The following is a 20,357-nucleotide window of genomic DNA, read 5'->3' as shown; positions in this document are numbered from 1 at the left end:
TTGCCCCGGAAATAATTGTTGGTGACTCAAGAAGTCTGCCTGCCAATTTTCTATTCCTGGATTTAAAATTGCTGATAGGCAAGGAATGTTGTGTTCTGCCCAAGCTTGAACATGATTCACCTCTTTTTAGGATGCACAACTTCTCGTTCCCCCCCTGGTGATTGATGTAAGCCACACCCGTGGCATTGTTGGATTGAATCCTGACAGGACAATCCCATAGTCTGAACGTCCAAGATTCTAGGGCCAGACGTACAGCCCGAATCTCCAAAATGTTCATAGGCAAGATCCTCTCTAACTTGGACCATCTCTCTTGGACAGAATCTTCTTCCAGGACTGCTCCCCAGCCTAGAAGGCTGGCATATGTTGTCACCACTTTCCAGGATGCTGGCAGAAACAATTTCCCTTTTTGGAGGTTGCTGGATATCAACCACCAATTTAGGCTCTGATTTACGTTGGGGGATAAGCGTATTGGAAAATCCAAAGCCTAAATCTTTTTGTTCCAGTCCGACAGGATGGTGTTTTGTAGCAGTCTTGAGTGAAACTGCACGTAAAGGATGGCCTCGAAGGAGGCTACCATTTTCCCAAACGATCATATGCACAGCCAAATCGAAGGATTTTTCTTTGTTTTTATAAGTTGAATTAGTCCTATAATGAAACTGATTCTTGTCTGGGGTAACAATACCTTCTTCTGTACGGTATCTATGACCAGCCTCAAGTACTGTAATCTCCTTGATTGTTTTAAGGAGGATTTTTCCAAGTTGAGTATCCAACCCAAAGATTCCAGGTAGTTTACAGCTGTGATCAGACTCTGGTTTAGACCTGAGACTGAATGATGAAGGAATTAAAATTAGATTGTCTAAATAGGCTAGAACTGTTATGCCTTCAGCCTTTAATATGGCTAAAGGAATTGCCAGAATCTTTGAGAACACCCGTGGTTCTGTGGCTAGACCGAATGGCAGGGCCACAACCTGAAAGTGATGATTTTCTATTTCAAAGCACAGACATTTCTGGTGAGCGGGAAATATTGGCACGTGGAGATATGCATCTTTAATACCGATTGAAGCCAAAAACCCTCCTCCTTGCAGGATGGAAACAACTGATCGGATTGACTCCATGCGAAAGGATCAGATATTTAAGTGCCAATTCAGATCTTTGAGATCTAGAATGGAATAGAATAGACTCTTAATTCTCCGTTTGGTTTTGGAACCGTGAAAAGGTTTGAATAAAAACATGTGCCCTGTTCCTCTAAGGGAACCTCTGATATCACCAACTGGGATAATAGATGATCCAAAGCTAGAAAGAGAGACTTATTTTTCTCTGAATGCCTAGGAGAAATTCTTGGAACTCTAGTTTGTAACCTAGAGAAACTGAAGAAGCCACCCATCTGTCTTGACATTGTTCCTGCCAGATATTTAAAAATTGCAGGAGCCTTCCCCCCACCCGAGCGGGTGGGAACACCCCTTCATAAGGAGGCTTTAGCATTCTGCTTTGTGGGCTTTCTGCCCTAAGATCTCTTTTGACCCTGGTGCTGCCCCTTGGGGTCTTCCCCTTGAACTTGATGGTTGAGGCCATCGAGACTGCCTAGAGGCTGATGCCCCTGACAGAGGTGAGGAAGAACGCTTAAAGGAGAAATGTTTGAACTTCTTCTTTACTGGTAAAAGAGAGCTTTTCCCATCGAGACTGTCTAGAGGCTGATGCCCCTGACACAGGGAAGAGATGGACACTTAAAGGAGACATTTTTAAACTTCTTCTTTACTGGTAAAAGAGAACTTTTCCCATTAGAGATCCTTTCGATGTCTTTATCCAGATTGTCTCCAAATAGCCATTCACCATGAAAAGGGAAACTGGCCAAGAGTTTTTTACATGGTGCTTCGGCTGACCAATTTTTCAGCCACAGAACTCTGCGAGAATGCACTAGTCCAAGCATAAGTCGTGAGGCTTGAATAATAGAATCTTTCATAGCATCTACTGTGAAACATAGAGCGTCTGATACACCAGCCCATTGCTGGGCCTGCTGATCAGGCAGAATCTTAAGTATCTCCACAAACCGTTCCTTAATGGACTGACATACACCAATTGCCTCAAGAACCGGCTGCGCTACTGAATTTGCTAAAGATATATTTGCTTTTGGAAAGAAGTTCCAACTTTTTATCTGTTGTATCCTTTAACATTAGCACATTATCCACTGGACACGTGAGACTTTTGTTCACTGAGGCAATTGCAGCATCAATTGCTGGAACCCCCCATTTCTTATAGAAATCTTCTTCCATAGGATAAAGTGTGGAGAATTTCTTATGCCACGTACACACGATCGAATTGTATGACGTACTTAGTCCGTTGAAACGCATTTCACCGGACAATCCGCTCGTGTGTGGGCTTCAGCTGACTTTTTCAGCGTGAAGTCCGGAGTACTAAGAAGGTCGGTTTGCACACCAATCTTCCCGTCGTACTTTGGTTTCAGCGGACAATACATTCGTCAGTATGCTAGTCCGACGGACTAAGAATGGCGCATGCCCAGAAAGGATTTACAGGGCGGAAGCGCTCTGTCTTGTAAAACTAGTGTTCGTATTAAAGCTAGCATATTCGTCATGCTGCTAATTTTGTGATTTTTTAATATAGCACATTCTTTTCTTCTTCATAATGCGAGAAAAGTGAAGTTGCTTTGCTGCTTATATTCACACAGAGTTATCACAAATGTCTTTATTCATCCTCATCCTATGATTAATATTCCAATTCGAAACAGGTACCAACTGATCCACGCGTACCGAAAGACAGATACAAACCTCACAGGCAGACTGCGCCGCAGAAAACGGACGAATTAAGCTGAAGTCTGAAAAGCGCGAATCGTCTCTAACCAAACTTCCACTAACGCAAAGTCAGCAGAAGGAGCCCAAAGGGTGCTTTGCTGTGTCTTGGACTTCCTATTTCTAGTCCCGTCGTATGTGCTGTACGTCATCGCGCAAGCTTTCGTCGGACTGTTTGTGTATCCGTGTGTGGCCAAGTCCGTTCAGTAGAAAGTCCGCCGGATTGTATGACGGACTAAGTACGTCATACAATTCGATCGTGTGTACGCGGCATTAGGAGGATAATATTGTTTATCCGGATGTTCCCATTCAGAATATATAAGCTTTTTTTAGCCATGAATGAATAGGAAAAGCATTCCCAGATGGGGGAGGTTTTAATGATCCCAAACCAGAGGTGGGTTCATCAAGAGCCTGCTCTGCAGGCAGCAAAAAGTTTGAACGAACCAATTTAGTAAGAGAGTGCACAAGCAACCTGTCTTGTGATGTTACTCCCTCTATATTAGTATCTATAATAGTATCTTGCAAATCTCTTGGAAGATTTTCCTGATCCCCTGCCCCTTGCACCTCAATAAGAAGGTCCTGAGCACTGGATGGGGGGAACTGCTACGCTTATGCCCCGTACACACGACCAGACTTTTCAACATCAAAAGTCTGACGGAATGATTCCAGACTATTCGAACGTGTGTGGGCTGCAGCGGACTTTTGATTTGCAAAAGTCTGACAGACTTTAGAAATGGAACATGTTTCAAATTTTTCCGACAGAACTCTGCCGGACCCAGAAATCCGCTTGTGTGTGTGCTAGTCTGACGGACTAAAACCGACGCTAGGGCAGCTATTGGCTACTGGCTATGAACTTCCTTATTCTAGTCCAGTCATACGTCATCACGTTCGAATCCGTCGGACTTTGGTGTGATTGTGTGTGGCCAAGTCCGTTCATTCGGAAAGTCCGTCAGAACTCTGTCAGAACTCCGTCAGAACTCCGTCGAAAGTCTGCCGGACTTAAGTCCTGTCGTGTGTACGCGGCATAAGACCCACTATGGAGAGATATCATAGCATCAATCTTCTTTCCCAAATTACAAATGGTAGAAGAGAAAACCTCCTGTGTGATATATACAGGGACTGAAGTGTCTAGTGCAGCTGCAACAACAGTCTCCCCTGACCGCTCAATCTGACCGGCCGCATCACTCTCAAAGGAGGATGACATTCTTTTGGAAATGGACTTCTTTGTTGTGAAACCATTGACCCTTTAGAACCCTTAGAGGAGTTCCTGGTCCCTCTTCCACTCATAGCCTGAAGCACAAAAGCAGAGGCGTTACCAAAAAGAATGTACACTGCTAGGTTAGTAGTACAGCGCTATAAGTTGCTATTAATACCTAGCCTGGTAAAGTAATAATGTGTCAAAGGGAATGCCTGTGTCAACAAACCTGAAGTAAACCACCTCCTGCTCATGTGACCCTCGTCAGCAGCAGCTACACACAAAGTGCTTTAAAAACTTCCTCCATGTGCGGTCGGCATCTGACGCCATTAGCCCTGCCGCGCTAATTACGCCTCCCATCTTTCAAAAGAAAGTGTTTTCCTGTGCGAGCGGCGGACTTCAGGCACCTTGCAAACAGCTAATATGGCGGCAGGGGGGTTAAAAACCACAGCTGAGCGTTTTGCTTTTTTTAAAGGAATGCTTTCGGCATATAGATCCTCCGAAGGGGTTAATTTCAACATTGGGGCGCAGGAGGAGAACCAGTCCCCCCTTTTCTTACCAGAGGATCAGCTTGTTGTGGCCGGAGGAGAGGAAAAAAATGAAGGCTTCTGACACAGCACTGTTTCCAGCATCAAGCGGTGAGTGGTCAATACAGCCCCCAGTGGTGACACATAGACATGACAACATTATAACTTAAAAGGAGAAATTCATAAGAAAATCTCCACTTACCTTTCCTCGCTGCAGGTTTATCTGAGATAAACCCAATCTTCACCCTTCACGGTGGGCTCCGAAACCTTCAGGAATAGGGGAACCTAGAGGTTACCCACAATCCTAGACCTGCAAAAGCATCCTGCCAGTAAAACTTTATGGCCTTACTACCAAAAAGTACTGGATCCCAGGGTCCAGGTCTCTAAAAAGAGAAGCATTCGCAAGCAAAACCTTGTTTCTTCGGACACGAGGCACGGGTATCATTCCTTAGGCCCATGAAAGGACACTGAATGGATCCGATCAGCATGACTAGCCCCAGCAACGATTGCTTCCAGTGGAGCTCAGCACAGCAAATCTTTATTCGTGACCAACACCTTAGACACTGGCGGAAAAAACTGAGGACTCCCAGTAGTGGGAGGGGTTATATAGAGAGTACACTTCTTGCCTTAAGGCGTGCCAGTGTCCATCACCTATCAGTGGCCCTATAACCCACATAGTAACTACTATGGCTCTGTGTCCCCTGATGTATGAAAAAAAATAAAATAAACTATATAGTGCTGTATGTTCAGCCTGAAGTGGGCCTTCAATGTAAATACTGTTGTAGGTTCCTTCTTTTTATGTTCACACAATTGTATATCCTTCCCAGTGGTATTTTTCCTCACCCTCCCCAAAGTGAATGTGAAAATTAAACAGAAAAAAAAAACCCAAAAGCATAATATAGTTTGATATAAAAAAAAAAAAATACTCTGATTCACCACTACTCACATTGAGATATATTATAGTGTGCATATCCTATATACCAAATAAAAATTCCAACACATGTAGATGTGCTCCCAAATTCACTCAATGCACCTTATCAAATTTCAAAAATCAAACAGAGAGGGAGTTGGGACTTTGTGTGAGGCAATTGGCAAACAACTAGGATAATACATGTACAGACGACTAAGCTATTTTATTTGTCATAAAGAGGGTATAAAATCACATTCAGGATGAAATGTATAGCAAAGCTGTTGAATAAACACATATGGATAAAGTACAGTTCATGAATACATGAAGATAAGGATATAAAATTACATATTCCAAATAATTCATATATATATATATATATATATATATATATATATATATATATACACATACACACACACACACACACACACAATATAAAAACAAAATAGTAGCATATTCCAATAACCCATGTATGGGACTGCCTGATGCCCGGGAGCAATGATGTGCACCTGGTGCCCTCACCCTCCCCTCCCTCCCATTATCTAGGGGCGGGGGAGCAGGCGGTATTGCTCGCTGTGCATCAGTGCCACGCATGGCATTCCACGTGTGACGCCTTAGGATGCCACTCCACACTCTGGCTGATGTATAGGGGGAGGCATTTGGTGCCTTTTCGCGACCAGCGTTGCCGCTGGGAGGAGTGCACCTCTCCTACTCTATCTTGTCTAGCTTGACACTGGGAGCTACCTGCAGGAGGGCTGGATACTTGCCAAGCACCTTTACCTTCACAACTCTCCTTCACCTGCACCATTGGTCATGCTGTACATCACAAATATAACTTGTTATTTTACATGCACATGAGGTAACTATATTTCCTAAGATGGATCTTGCCTTGTTTGTACTTTTCCTGGCTATTTTATAACTTTTCATCACACACATTTGCTCCTATACAAATGCTTGTTATACTTATTTGGACGTATAGTTCTATTCTTGCTGGCCATGGTCTTATGTTCTTCACTTCAGTGATGTTCCTTTCACCTCCTTATCCCCTTATGCACACTGGTCTCACCTGGTTCACATTGGCATCTTTATTAGAGAGCTATTCTTATTAATTTTATTTTTTCACAGATTCACCCCATGTTACTATTTTAACACCATGGAGAATCCAATACCCTGGGGACTTTGTGCTTGGATGCTCGCCCCGTGTGTGGTATGGCTTCCTCAGCTCCCGGGTCAGACAGCCTACCTTAGCGGTTCCTTCTAAATTACTGTAGTACATACGTCTCAAACCCAGTTCCATGTAAGCAATTTATCCTTAAAATCTTTCTTCTTTCTCCTTCCTTTGATGTTGGAGTTTACTGGTTTTTATATTTCTTGCAGAATAGTGGATGCACCCGCTCCTGATTAAGTGTTTTAGTAACATGAAATGCATTTAGAATTGATAGGATGCACCATGTTTTTATTCAATCAAAATTACCACTGCATGAACTTTTTAATCTCTTATTTTATTAATCATCACACAGAGTATTTACTCCATACATGGGTTACTTGAATGTGCTGATATTTTGTTTTTATAATGTGTGTATATGCATATGAACTATTTGGAATATGTAATTATATCATTATCTTCATGTATTCATGAACTGTACTTTATCCATTTGTGTGTATTTATTCAATGGCTTTGCTATATATTTCATACGGAGTACGATTTTATACCCTCTTTATGACAAATAAACAGAATTGCTTAGCCATCGGTACGTATATTATCCTATTTGGTTGCCACTTGCCTCACACAAAGTACCAACTCCCTCTCGGTTTAATGTTCAATTGAATCAGGGATGGAGGCATATAGTACACAATATGTGCCTCACACAAAGCCCCCCCCCCCCCTTTTCTATATACATTTCAAAAATCCATCCAACAATCAATTTCTTCTAGGCAATACTCTTTCCCATTGGCTTCACTGAATTGGTAAAAACCACAAAAAAAACGAAAAACAAGATACTGTAATACAGCTTTAACCACTTGCTTACTGGACACTTAAACACCCTTCCTGCCCAGACCAATTTTCAGCTTTCGGTGCTCTCACACTTTGAATGACAATTACTCAGCCATGCAACACTGTACCCAAATGAATTTTTTGTCCTTTTTTTCCCACAAATAGAGCTTTCTTTTGGTGGTATTTGATCACCTCTGGGGTTTTTATTTTTTGCGCTATAAATGAAAAAAGACCGAAAATTTTGAAAAAAAGCGCATATTTCTTTGTTTCTGTGACAGAATTATGCAAATTATTAATTTTTCTTCATAAATTTTGGCCACAATTTATACTGCTACATATCTTTGGTAAAAATAACCCAAATTAGTGGATATTATTTGGTCTTTGTGAAAGTTAGAGAGTCTACAAGCTGTGGTGCGAATCGCACAAAATTGATCACATATGATGTACTGGTGGCCTATCTCGCTTCTTGTGACCCGAACAAGTCAGGAAAGTACAAATACCCCCCAAATGACCCCTTTTTGGAAAGTAGACATTCCAAGGTATTTAGTAAGAGGCATAGTGAGCTTTTTGATGTTGTCATTTTTTTCCCACAATTCTTTGCAAAATTAAGATTTTTCATTTTTTTTTTCTCCACAAAATTGTCATTGTAATAGGTTATTTCTCTCACGTGGCATGTGTGTGTATATCACAAATGACACCCCCCAAAAAATTCTGCTACTCCTCCTGAGTATTACAATACCACATGTGTGGGACTTTTTCACAGCCTGGCTACATAGAGGCCCAACATGCAGGTAGCGCCATCATGTGTTCTAGGAACATAAATTACACATCTAACTTGTTTACTATTTATTACACTTTTGAAGCACCAGGACAATGGCACGTGACACTGATGACAGATGGCACTGATACGTGGCAATGATGACACTTATACGTGGCACTGATGACACGTGGCACTGATGACAGATGGCACTAATATGTGGCACTGATGACAGATGGCACTAATATGTGGCACTGATGACACGTGGCACTTATACGTGGCACTGATGACACGTAGCACTAATACGTGGCACTGAAGACACATGGCACTAATACGTGGCACTGATGACAGATGGCACTAATACATGGCACAGATGACGCGTGACACTGATGACAGATGGCACTGATACATGGCATTGATGACACGTGACACTGACAACAGATGGCACGTGACACTGACAGGTGGCACTGATGACAAATGGCACTGATACGTGGCACTGATGACAGATGGCACTAATACGTGGCACTGATGACAGATGGCACTATGTGGCACTGATGACACGTGGCACTGATGACAGATGGCACTTATACGTGGCACTGATGACAGATGGCACTGGCAACAGGTGGCACTGGGGGCAGGTAGCACTGGGGTGGATGGCACTGGGGGCAGGTAGCACTGGGGTGGATGGCACTGGGGCGGATGGCACTGGGGCAGGATGGCACTGCTGGGGGAGGATGGATGGCACTGAGAGATGATCTCCTATGTTTACATAGGAGATCATCTCCCATTGGAAACGCCGATCGCGCTGTAAACGGCCGCTGTGATTGGGCGTTTACAGCGATCTGTGTTTGCCTGTCCCCGGGGGACACGGCGAACACAGAACTTCCGCGATGCGTGCCCACGACGGTGCGCATTGCGGAAGTAAACATTAGGACGTCCAGGGACGGCCTCCCGGACGAACGCGCCTGCTCTACGGCCGTCATTTGGCTATAGGGCGGGCGCGAGGTGGTTAAAACATCACCCCCTCCAGTGACAAAAAATACTCACATCTGGGCATGCAACAACTTGTGTATCCCTTAACTACTGTGACGTAAACACCAAGTCCAGATATCCAACAAAAAATCATTCCATGCACCTTACCCAACATATGTACAGTATCTCATATAAGTGAGTATAGCCCTCACATTTTTTGTAAATATGTTATATTGTTTCATGTGACAACACCAAAGAAATTACACTGTAAAATAGCGAGTGTACAGCTTGTAAAATGGTGTAAATTTGCTATCCTCCTCAAAATAACTCAACACACAGCAATATCTAAACCGTTGGCAACAAAAGTGAGTACACCCCTATGTGAAAATGTCCTAATTGGGCCCAAAATATCAATATTTTGTGTGACCACAATAATTTTCCAGCACTGCCTTGACCCTCTTGGGAATGGAGTTCACCAGAGCTTTACAGGTTGCCACTGGAGTCCTCTTCCACTCTCCTCCATGACGACATCACAGAGCTGGTGGAAATTAGAGACCTTGCGCTCCACCACCTTCCATTTGAGGATGCCCCACAGATGCTCAATAGAGTTTAAGTCTGGAGACATGCTTGGTCAGTCCATCACCTTTACCCTCAGCTTCTTTAGCAAGGCAGTGGTCATCTTGGAGGTGTGTTTGGGGTCATTATCATGTTGGAATACTGCCCTGCGGCTCTGTCTCCGAAGGGAGGGGATCATGCTCTGCTTCAGTATCATAGTTTCATAGTTAGATAGGTTGAATAAAGACACCAGTCCATCCAGTTCAACCTGAGTGAGTGTCTACAATTGTCCCTATCCCTGTACATTACACACATGTCTGTCCCTACCCTCAAGGAGCCCACTCCCACAATCCAAGGTCCCCATTCATATACTAGGGCCAATTTTGGACAGAAGACAATTAACCCACCTGCATGTCTTTGAATTGTGGGAGGAAACCGGTGTACCCGGAGGAAACCCACGCAGGCACAGGGAAAACATGCAAACTCCAGACAGGTAGTGTCATGGTTGGGATACGAACCAGCGACCCTTCTTACTGCTAGGTGAGAGTGCTAACCACTACACCACTGTGCTGCCCGCATGTCACAGTACATGTTGGCATTCATGGTTCCCTCAATGAACTGTAGCTCTCCAGTGCCGGCAGCACTCATGCAGCCCCAGACCATGACACTCCCACCACTATGCTTGACTGTAGGCAAGACACTTGTCTTTGTACTCCTCACCTGGTTGCCACCACACATGCTTGACACCATCTGAAACAAATAAGTTTATCTTGGTCTCATCAGGCCACAGAACATGGTTCCATTATACCATGTCCTTAGTCTGCTTGTTTTCAGCAAACTGTTGGCAGGCTTTCTTGTGCATCATCTTTAGAAGAGGGTTTCTTCTGGGACGACAGCCATGCAGACCAATTTGATGCAGTGTGCAGTGTATGGTCTAAGCACTGACAGGATGACCCCCCTACCCCTTCAACTTCTGCAGCAATGCTGGCAGCACTTATATGTCTATTTTCAAAAGACAACCTCTGGATATGATGCTGAACACATGCACTCAACTCCTTTGGTAGACCATGACGAGGCCTGTTCTGAGTGGAACCTCTCCTGTTAAACCGCTGTATGGTGTAGGCCACCGTCATGCTGCATCTCAGTTTCAGGGTCTTGGCGATCTTCTTATAGCCTAGGCCATCTTTATGTAGAACAACATTTATTTATTTATTTTTTTCAGATCCTCAGAGCGTTCTTGGCCATGAGGTGCCATGTATGAGAAAGTGAGTGTGATAACATCAAATTTAAACACACCTGCTCCCCATTTACATCTGAGACCTTGACTAATGAGTCACATGACACTGGGGATGGAAAATAGCTAATTGGGCCCAATTTGGACATTTTCACTTAGGGGTGTACTCACTTTTATTACCAGCGGTCTAGACATTAATGGCTGTGTGTTGAGTTATTGTGAGGGGGCAGCAAATATACACTGTTATACAAGCTGTACACTCACTAATTTACATTGTAGTAAAGTGTCATTTTTGTTTAGTTTTTTTGACATGAAAAGACATAATAAAATATTTGCAAAAATGTGAGGGGTGTACTCACTTTTGTGAGATACTGTATATATCAGCCCTTTTTTCTCCACTTATTCCAGAACCCGGGTTCCATGCACTCATGCTACTTCCGGTACGCTAGCAGGGAGCTGGAACACAGTTGGAGCGCACACTGCGAACCAGCACCTGCATACATTGTATTTGACTGGGTTGTTTTTTAAGGGCTGCACCCGCTTGGTGAGAAGCCTACTGTTTGTTTTTTGTTTTAATTTTTTAAATAAATCTACCTTTTTACTACACTATGTGAGCCATATCTCTTTTCTTGTGAGGATTAATCCCTGAAAATCCATTGGATTTTTTTCTGGAAACTGGAATTGGAGAGCTCTGATTAGGAGAGCGATTCTGGACATCCTGATCTGGAGTACTGACCGGATGAGCCATCAGGGGAAACAACGCCAGGCAAATCTGCTGGAGGATACAGCAAGGGACATCTAACCCCCCCGGATATCCATACATGCCAATCCCCCCTGTAGGGGTAGTGGGAGCTGGTGAGTAGGAACCCTTGAGGGGGAGCACAAGAGACACCTGATCTGCTGAGCACTGTGGTCGCTTTGAAATTGTTGGCACTTTGTACAGCACTTTTACACATTATTTTTGTGGAACTATTGATTAGCATTAATTTGCTCCTATATAAAAAAAATCACAAACTTTTTACACTAAATGTGATATATGTGTGTGTGTGTATATATATATATATCTGTTATTACATATTACATAATTTTTCTTCTTAATTTTTCATTTTTATGGTGTGGCATTTCACACTTGGGATGTAGGTATTGATTAGAATTTTAAGTTCAAGGCTTATGGGTTTTATCACCTTTCGATGTGTTATACTTGTTACAGTATTGCTATTATTATGTCACATATGAATATTGACTATTTCTGTGTGTAAGCAAGGTGAGGGTGGTATATTGCTGTGGGTCATAGAGTAATATCACCCCTTATTACATTAGGGTAGTGCCACTCGCCCCATCTCTCTTTTATATCTTCCACTTAAAGCGGAGTTCTGGCCACCAAAATGTGTTATTTATTTATTTTTTCCAGGCATCCCCTCACACTGCATTAATAACACACATAAACTATATGTGTATATGCTAGTGGATTGTAAGCATATATATATTTTTTAATCTTACGATTTAGCTGATCCTCTTCTGGCCATTGCCATGATGAGTGTGGCCATATGAAGCCCAATTGTAACCTCTTCCTGGATAACCTATCGAGAGGTGCATGCTGGGTAACCAGAATGCATCTCTTGATCTTGCACAGGCGAGATGCTCTGGCAACCGTAGCACCTATTGTTTAGCAAATTGCCATAACGGGGGGTGACGGAGGATGCCCCCCCCCTCCCCCGGTTGTTATGACAAAATAGATAGACAGATAGATAGATCTGCCTTAAATGACATCATTTCCTGTCAGGAAATAACACTTTTTTTTCACACAATCCTGCCCGCTGACTCCTGGGAAATGATGAGATTTCTCAGGGGCACAGGCGAGGGAGGAAGTGATGCGGAGCCAGACGTGGCAGATTAGGAGCCACCACCTAGCAAGAGGGCACTTGTAGTAAATAAAATAAAAAAAATCACTCTAAATGTTTTTCGCCACGAGATCACTTTCATCGGCGGCGGGAGAGGGCACCTCCTCCTGCAGCTCTCCGGTCATCTCCGCCGCTTACTGGAGCCTTTGGTAGCGGCCGAGACAATCGTGTCCATTCTCCTCTGGAAGTCGAGTGAGGGAAGACGGCCCCCATTCGGCTCCATAGCATTGGAGGGCGGAAGCGACATCAAACGTCACTTCCACCCAATGCTCTTAAAGGGGAATTTAAAAAAAAAATATTTTTTTCAAATTACATTTTTTTTTATTATTGCATTTTAGTGTAAATATGAGATCTAAGGTCTTTTTGATTAAGATTAAGAGATCCTGCCATGCTTTTTTTTCTATTACAAGGGATGTTTACATTCCTTGTAATAGGAATAATAGTGACCCTTTTTTTTAAAAAAAAGGATAGTGTCAAAATAAAAAATAAAAAGTATAATAAATAATAGGAAAAATAAAAAATCAAAGCACCCCGTCCCGCCGAGCTTGCATGCAGAAGCAAAGGCATAGGTAAGTTGCAACTGCATTTGAAAATGGTATTCAAACCACACATGTGAGGTGTCACCGCAATTGTTAGAGTGAGAAAAATAATTCTAGCCCTAGACCTCCTCTGTAACTCTAAAACTGATAACCTGTAGAAGTTTTTAAACATCGCCTATGGAGATTTTTAAGGGTGAAATTTTGTTGCCATTCCACAAGCAGGTGCAATTTTGAAGCGTGACATGTTGGGTATAAATTTACTTGGCGTAACATTATATTTTACAATATAAAAAAAGAAAAAAAAAAAACTGGGCTAACTTTACTGTTGTCTTATTTTTTAATTTTAAAAAGTGTATTTTTTTTCCCCAAAAAGTGCACTCGTAAGACAAATATGCAAATGTGCAAATACGGTGTGACAGGAAGTATTGCAATGACTCCCATTTGATTCTCTAGGATGTCTGAAAAAAAATATATATAAAGATTGGGGGTCCTAAGTAAATTTCAAAAATTAAAGCAAAAAAAATAATTTTAACTTCTAAACACTCAGTCAGAAAAATAGGCCCGGTCCCTGAAGTGGTTAAAGTTCAACTCTCAACAGATTTAAAGAATCACCTTTTTACCTATTTGCTAAAGAAAAAAAAAAAGTGCATACATTTTTAAATGCAACTAGAAAAAAGCACGTAAATTAGCTTTAGCTTTAGACTAGCTTCCTGTAATTTCTTGCACAGTAAGGCCGCGTACACACGGGCGGATTGTCTGCCCAACTAAGTTCGTCAGACAATCCGACAGACAGTGCGTCCAAATTTTGAATGAACGGACTTGACCACACACGATGAACAGACAGTCCGCTGAAAACTTGCGCGATGACGTGTACAGCACGTACGACGGGACTAGAAAAACGACGTCCAATACACTGCAATGCAACCTTCGGCCGTGTAAATCCTTTCTGAGCATGCGCCATACTTAGTCCGTCCAACTTGCCTACACACGAGCGGACTGTCCGCTGAAACCAAGTTTGGACGGACAAAACCAAGTTTCAGCGGACAAAATTACGGAAATTCCGAAAGACAAAGTCCGTCAGACTGTCCGCTGAAAAAGTCCGCTGAAGCCCACACACGAGCGGATTGTCCGCTGAAACGCGGTTCAGCGGACTAAGTTGGGCAGACAATCCGCCCGTGTGTACGCGGCCTAAGAGTGAAAAAAGGAAGGGGCAGCAATGCAAACAAATCTGCCTCTACTGCTTTGCCAGTGCTATCAATCTAAAACGAGAAGCTGCAAACTGAGACGGTTAACTGCGGTGGAGAAAAAAAACACTACACTATGCGAAAGGGGTGGATGGATCACAGTACTGACCTTCCTGGCAAGATCACTAAGGCCGCGTACACACGCGGGACTGTTCGCCCAACTTTGTCCGCTGAACAGTGTTTCGGCGGACAGTCCGCTCGTGTGTGGGCTTCAGCGGACAGTTTCAGCGGACAGTCTGACGAACAACGTTTTTCGGAAATTCCGTAAAACTGTCCGCTGAAACTTGGTTTGAGCGGACAGTCCGCCCGTGTGTAGGCTTGTTCGTCAAACTAAGTTCCGCGCATGCTCAGAAAGGATTTACACGGCGAAGGTTGCATTGCAGTGTATAGGACGTCGTATTTCTAGTCCCGTCGTACGTGCCGTTCACGTCATCGCGCAAGTTTCAGCGGACTGTTCGTTCGTCGTGTGTGGCCAAGTCCGTCCATGCTAATTTTGAGCGGACTGTCCGCTCAAACTGTTTGACGAACAAAGTTGGGCGAACAGTCCCCGCGTGTGTACGCGGCCTAAGGTGAGTTCGGACTTGGATCTGAACACTCCTGAGCTCATCCCCATTCACATATATGAATTTTAGCTGTATATTTATCTGTTTGCCTGCAGTTTACCTTAATAGATATAAATCAAAACTTGATGCATGTTGAAGAATGAATGCAGACAATTTAAACCAAAGGTATTTGTTTTACACATGCAGCATGACATCCATAAAAGCAGACTAACTCTCTACAAGGTCACGGTTTCTCTACGAACTGAAACCAATTTAGAATTAATTCTAGGTCAGATGCAAAATAGTTTCCCTAATTGTGTACCATGGGAAAGGTGTTTTAATTATATAAGTATATGTCACACACACTTTCATTTTGAATGTAGTACAAGTTTCATTAATTTGACAGCAGATACCTAGAGAGTCCTATTTAGAAGACCATGCAATAAAACAAGTGACAAAAAAAAACACCCTGAATGCCTATATGTTAGTTGAAAGCCTCATACACATGGGGGGGGTACTAAAGCTTATGTCCGTGCAAGGTTGTGTTTACTTGCACAGGTGTTCCTGCGAAGATAGTCCCACTGATATCAATTAGGACACAGCGATAACATGGACACAACTACTGCACCCAACCTGAGAGCTACAACCACACCCACACGGATATCAACTTGGGAGCAACAGTGATGCCCATGCAGCCACTGCATTTTAATTGACATCAGTAGGAGTGCCTGCAGAGGGATGTACAGAACATCTGATGATACCCATGTGGGTAAACATGGCCCTCACTCAGGCGTGAGCTGCAGTAATGCCCCCCCCCCCCCCCCCATTTTGATCGAGGCTTAAATGTTAAGGAATGGCCACATTGATGTCGTATCAGATAAAAGATCTGCCCATGTAGGTCTAGAATATGTAATGTAGTAATATGTAAGGTTTTCTTCTAAAAAACAGCTGTTTTTCCAAAAACAAAATTTTCTAAAAAAAATGTTTGATATTTTCTTTTCAGCTTTGATTTAGAGTAACCATTTTAGCTTTGTACTTCAGTAAATCATAAAACAAGATTTACATATTTAATCAGATTAGATGTACCTGGTTTGGCAGCATAGCAGTAACATCTCTTTGTTGTTAATTAAAACTTGCAAAATGACCAGAAAAGCTTTGGCTCGTATTGCCGTGGAAGGGCTTTCGAGAAGACGAACTATCTTTGTAACAAAATCCTGAAAAAAAAATGGAAAAATAAATGAGAAGAGGAACATAAATTAGAAAGTGAAAGAAACATTAAGGTGAAGAGTAAAATATGCCTCGGCAGGTTGCCATTTCATTATGGGGATAAAAGTAATCAGAAAAAAACTAAAAAAAAACAAAATGCTAAATTCTTGCATTGTTTAACTAGGTGATCATTAATCAGAGACAGGAGAAAATTGAAAATCTAAACACATTAGTTTAAGAAAGATTAGATTTTGTTTTCTTAGTCTATTAACAAATTGTCAAAGATGAGTCATTTATAAATATGCTAAACATTTTCCAGTTGCACTCTCAAAACCGTTCCTGCATTATAAAATATGTATCTTGAGGATCCATTTAATTTGTTTTTCTTACTTGTGAAACTTCTTAGCAAGAATCCATGCCAGCTTTGCAGATTGATAATGCTAGTGAGTACACCTACATGCAAAGCCTAGGCTGAAACAATGCACAATAAATGTCACCCTAAATTACACTACCATTCCCTCTCCAAGTCTAATAATGTTCCCCGGGAGCTGGTAAAATTAAAAAGAAACAGCTCTGGCTGCAGTTCTTCTCCTATTTAGTTAATCACCAATTCTTTTCTTCCATTCTCAGTCTTCCAAAGTGAATGAAGTCCAGTTTTATTCGACCTTGAAGACTGAGAACCTCCTGTGAGTGCAGGGTGTCATGTCATGTGACTTGCTTGAGAACATCTAGAAAACCTAATTATAAAATAAAGTATAGTTGGGGAAGACATGGGGTGGACACAGCTCATGGCTGGAATTTAAAGGCAAACTATAAGGCCGCGTACACACGCGCGGACTGTTTGCCCAACCTTGTTCGTCAAACAGTTTCGGCAAACAGTCCGCTCAAAATTTGCATGAGCGGACTTGCCCACACACGAGCGGACTGTTTCAGCGAACTGTTTGCCAAACAGTTCGCTCAACTTTTGAAATGAACGGACATGCCCACGTAAGGAGGAGGCAAATCCGCCCATTTCGAGCGCGTGTACAGGTAGGCGGGGCCCGCGAAGGAGACGTCGCGGGCTCCGCCGCCTGGAATGGGCTTAAAGGGGAACCCCAACGCCGAAAAAAATCGGCGCGGGGGTTCCCCCAAAGTCCACACCAGACCCTTGTCCGAGCACGCTACCCGGCCGGCCAGGAAAGGGGGGCGAGCGAGCGCGCTCCCCCTCCTGAGCCGTACCAGGCCGCGTGCCCTCAACATGGGGGGTGCCTTGGGGAAGGGGGGGCCGCGCGGCCCCCCCACCCCAAAGCACCTTGTCCCCATGTTGATGAGGACAAGGGCCTCTTCCCGACAACCCTGGCCGTTGGTTGTCGGGGTCTGCGGGCGGGGGGCTTATCGGAATCCGGGAGCCCCCTTTAAGAAGGGGGCCCCCGGATACCGGCCCCCCACCCTATGTGAATGAGTATGGGGTACAATGTACCCCTACCCATTCACCTGTGAAATAAAGTACAAAAAAAAACACAACACAGGGAAAAAATATTTTATTGCACAGCTCCGGGGGTCTTCCGTCTTCGGGGGTCTTCTCGCCGGACTCCTCCGCTATCTGTGTGTAGCTCTTTTGCTAGCGGAGGAGTCCGGCTTTCTTCCTCCCCGCCGCCGGCCTCTTCTCCCGACTTCGGGGGTCTTGTCCCCCTCTTCGGTTCTTCTGCCGGGCCACCGCCTGCAAAAGAGCTACAAGAAGGCGCGGTGGCCCGGCAGAAGAACCGAAGCGGTCTTCTGTCGCCGCTGCCTTCCGTTCTTCTGTCGCCGCCTTCGGTTCTTCTGCCGGGCCACCGCGCCTTCTTGTAGCTCTTTTACAGGCGGTGGCCCGGTCTTCTGTCGCCGCTGTCGTCGCCGCCGCCGCCGCCTTCCGTTCTTGTTCTTCTTCTTGTTCTTCTTCTTCTTCTCCTGGAGATGTTGACTCGACGAGCTCTCTGGCCGGAATGCCAGAGCCGCGCTGTGCGGTCACTTATATAGTGACAATGGGGCGGTGTCACATGGTATATGTCACATGGGTTGGTCACATGGTGACCCCGCCCCCTTACGATATCATAGTCCCCATGTGACATCAACCCATGTGACCAACCCATGTGACATATACCATGTGACACCGCCCCATTGTCACTATATAAGTGACCGCACAGCGCGGCTCTGGCATTCCGGCCGGAGAGCTCGTCGAGTCAACATCTCCAGGAGAAGAAGAAGAAGAAGAAGAAGAAGAACAAGAACGGAAGGCGGCGGCGGCGGCGACGACAGCGGCGACAGAAGACCGGGCCACCGCCTGTAAAAGAGCTACAAGAAGGCGCGGTGGCCCGGCAGAAGAACCGAAGGCGGCGACAGAAGAACGGAAGGCAGCGGCGACAGAAGACCGGGCCACCGCCTGCAAAAGAGCTACAAGAAGGCGCGGTGGCCCGGCAGAAGAACCGAAGAGGGGGACAAGACCCCCGAAGTCGGGAGAAGAGGCCGGCGGCGGGGAGGAAGAAAGCCGGACTCCTCCGCTAGCAAAAGAGCTACACACAGATAGCGGAGGAGTCCGGCGAGAAGACCCCCGAAGACGGAAGACCCCCGGAGCTGTGCAATAAAATATTTTTTCCCTGTGTTGTGTTTTTTTTTGTACTTTATTTCACAGGTGAATGGGTAGGGGTACATTGTACCCCATACTCATTCACATAGGGTGGGGGGCCGGTATCCGGGGGCCCCCTTCTTAAAGGGGGCTCCCGGATTCCGATAAGCCCCCCGCCCGCAGACCCTGACAACCAACGGCCAGGGTTGTCGGGAAGAGGCCCTTGTCCTCATCAACATGGGGACAAGGTGCTTTGGGGTGGGGGGGCCGCGCGGCCCCCCTTCCCCAAGGCACCCCCCATGTTGAGGGCACGCGGCCTGGTACGGCTCAGGAGGGGGGGCGCGCTCGCTCGCCCCCCTTTCCTGGCCGGCCGGGTAGCGTGCTCGGACAAGGGTCTGGTGTGGACTTTGGGGGAACCCCCACGCCGATTTTTTTCGGCGTTGGGTTCCCCTTTAAGTCCATTCCAGGCGGCGGAGCCCGCGACGTCTCCTTCGCGGGCCCCGCCTACCTGTACACGCGCTCGAAATGGGCGGGCTTTCCGAGCGGGAACAGTTTGCTCATTTCGAAAGTAGCCTACACACGGGCGGACTGTTCGCTCAAACACAGTTTCAGCGGACAGTTTTTCGGAATTTCCGAAAGACTTTGTCCGTCCAACTGTCCGCTGAAACTGTCCGCTGAAAGCCCACACACGAGCGGACTGTCCGCCCAAACACTGTTCAGCGGACAAGGTTGGGCGAACAGTCCGCCCGTGTGTACGCGGCCTAATGGTTTGAGGGCAAGTTTATTTTCATATTTTTTTTTTTTAAACTGACATTTTAATTCTTATTTACTAATTATAAAATCTGTGCACATAACATGATTCACAGAGAACTATGGAAGCACAATGGAAGCTGTTGTCTTTTAGGCTTTCTCTCTAAGAGAGCCATCTTAACAGGCAGGCAGGTAAGAGGAGGGGAAGGAGATGAGTCGCTGCTCTTAAGCTGGCCATAGACGGATCAAAATTCTGCCAGTTCAATTGGGTACCGGACAATCATCAGCAAGTTTAACGGAGTACTGGCCAAATTTGAGCCGGTTCAGCTGGGTACTGGCCAAATACCAGCCAGTTCAACTAAGTACAGGCCATATTTCAGCCAGTTCAACTGAGTGCCAGACAAATTTCAGCCAGTTGAACTGGGTACCAGACAAATTTCAGCCATTCAACTGAGTACCGGACTAATTTAAGCCATTCAACTGGGTACAAGACAATGTTCCATCCATCTATGGCCTTTCCTACTTGACAAAAGTTGATATAATGATCAACTCCTGTTTTACGGGACTGTTGGAAAACTTGTCGAGGAGTTCCACTGTCAGAGTACAATGGCACAGCAGGGGAATTCCCCCATCCACCTTCTGTA

The 20,357-nt window shown here is 44.7% G+C and overlaps 1 protein-coding gene across 2 annotated transcripts in view; it reads right to left on the bottom strand.

The window, feature by feature from the left end:
• ULK4 (unc-51 like kinase 4) overlaps window positions 1-20,357 on the bottom strand; it is a 951,013-nt gene that overhangs the window by 566,272 nt on the left and 364,384 nt on the right. For both annotated transcript variants that reach the window (XM_077491567.1, XM_077491568.1), the window contains exon 22: window positions 16,263-16,390. In XM_077491567.1, the coding sequence (XP_077347693.1) occupies window positions 16,263-16,390 (128 nt within the window). The remainder of the gene's footprint in view (window positions 1-16,262; window positions 16,391-20,357) is intronic.

This window comes from Lithobates pipiens, unplaced genomic scaffold, assembly GCF_037356315.1.
Source record: "Lithobates pipiens isolate NorthernLeopardFrog02 unplaced genomic scaffold, aLitPip1_a1.2 Scaffold_19, whole genome shotgun sequence".
Taxonomy (NCBI): Eukaryota; Metazoa; Chordata; class Amphibia; order Anura; family Ranidae; genus Lithobates; species Lithobates pipiens.
Note: the sequence above shows the minus strand (reverse complement) of the source record. Positions and strands in the feature narration are given on the sequence as shown.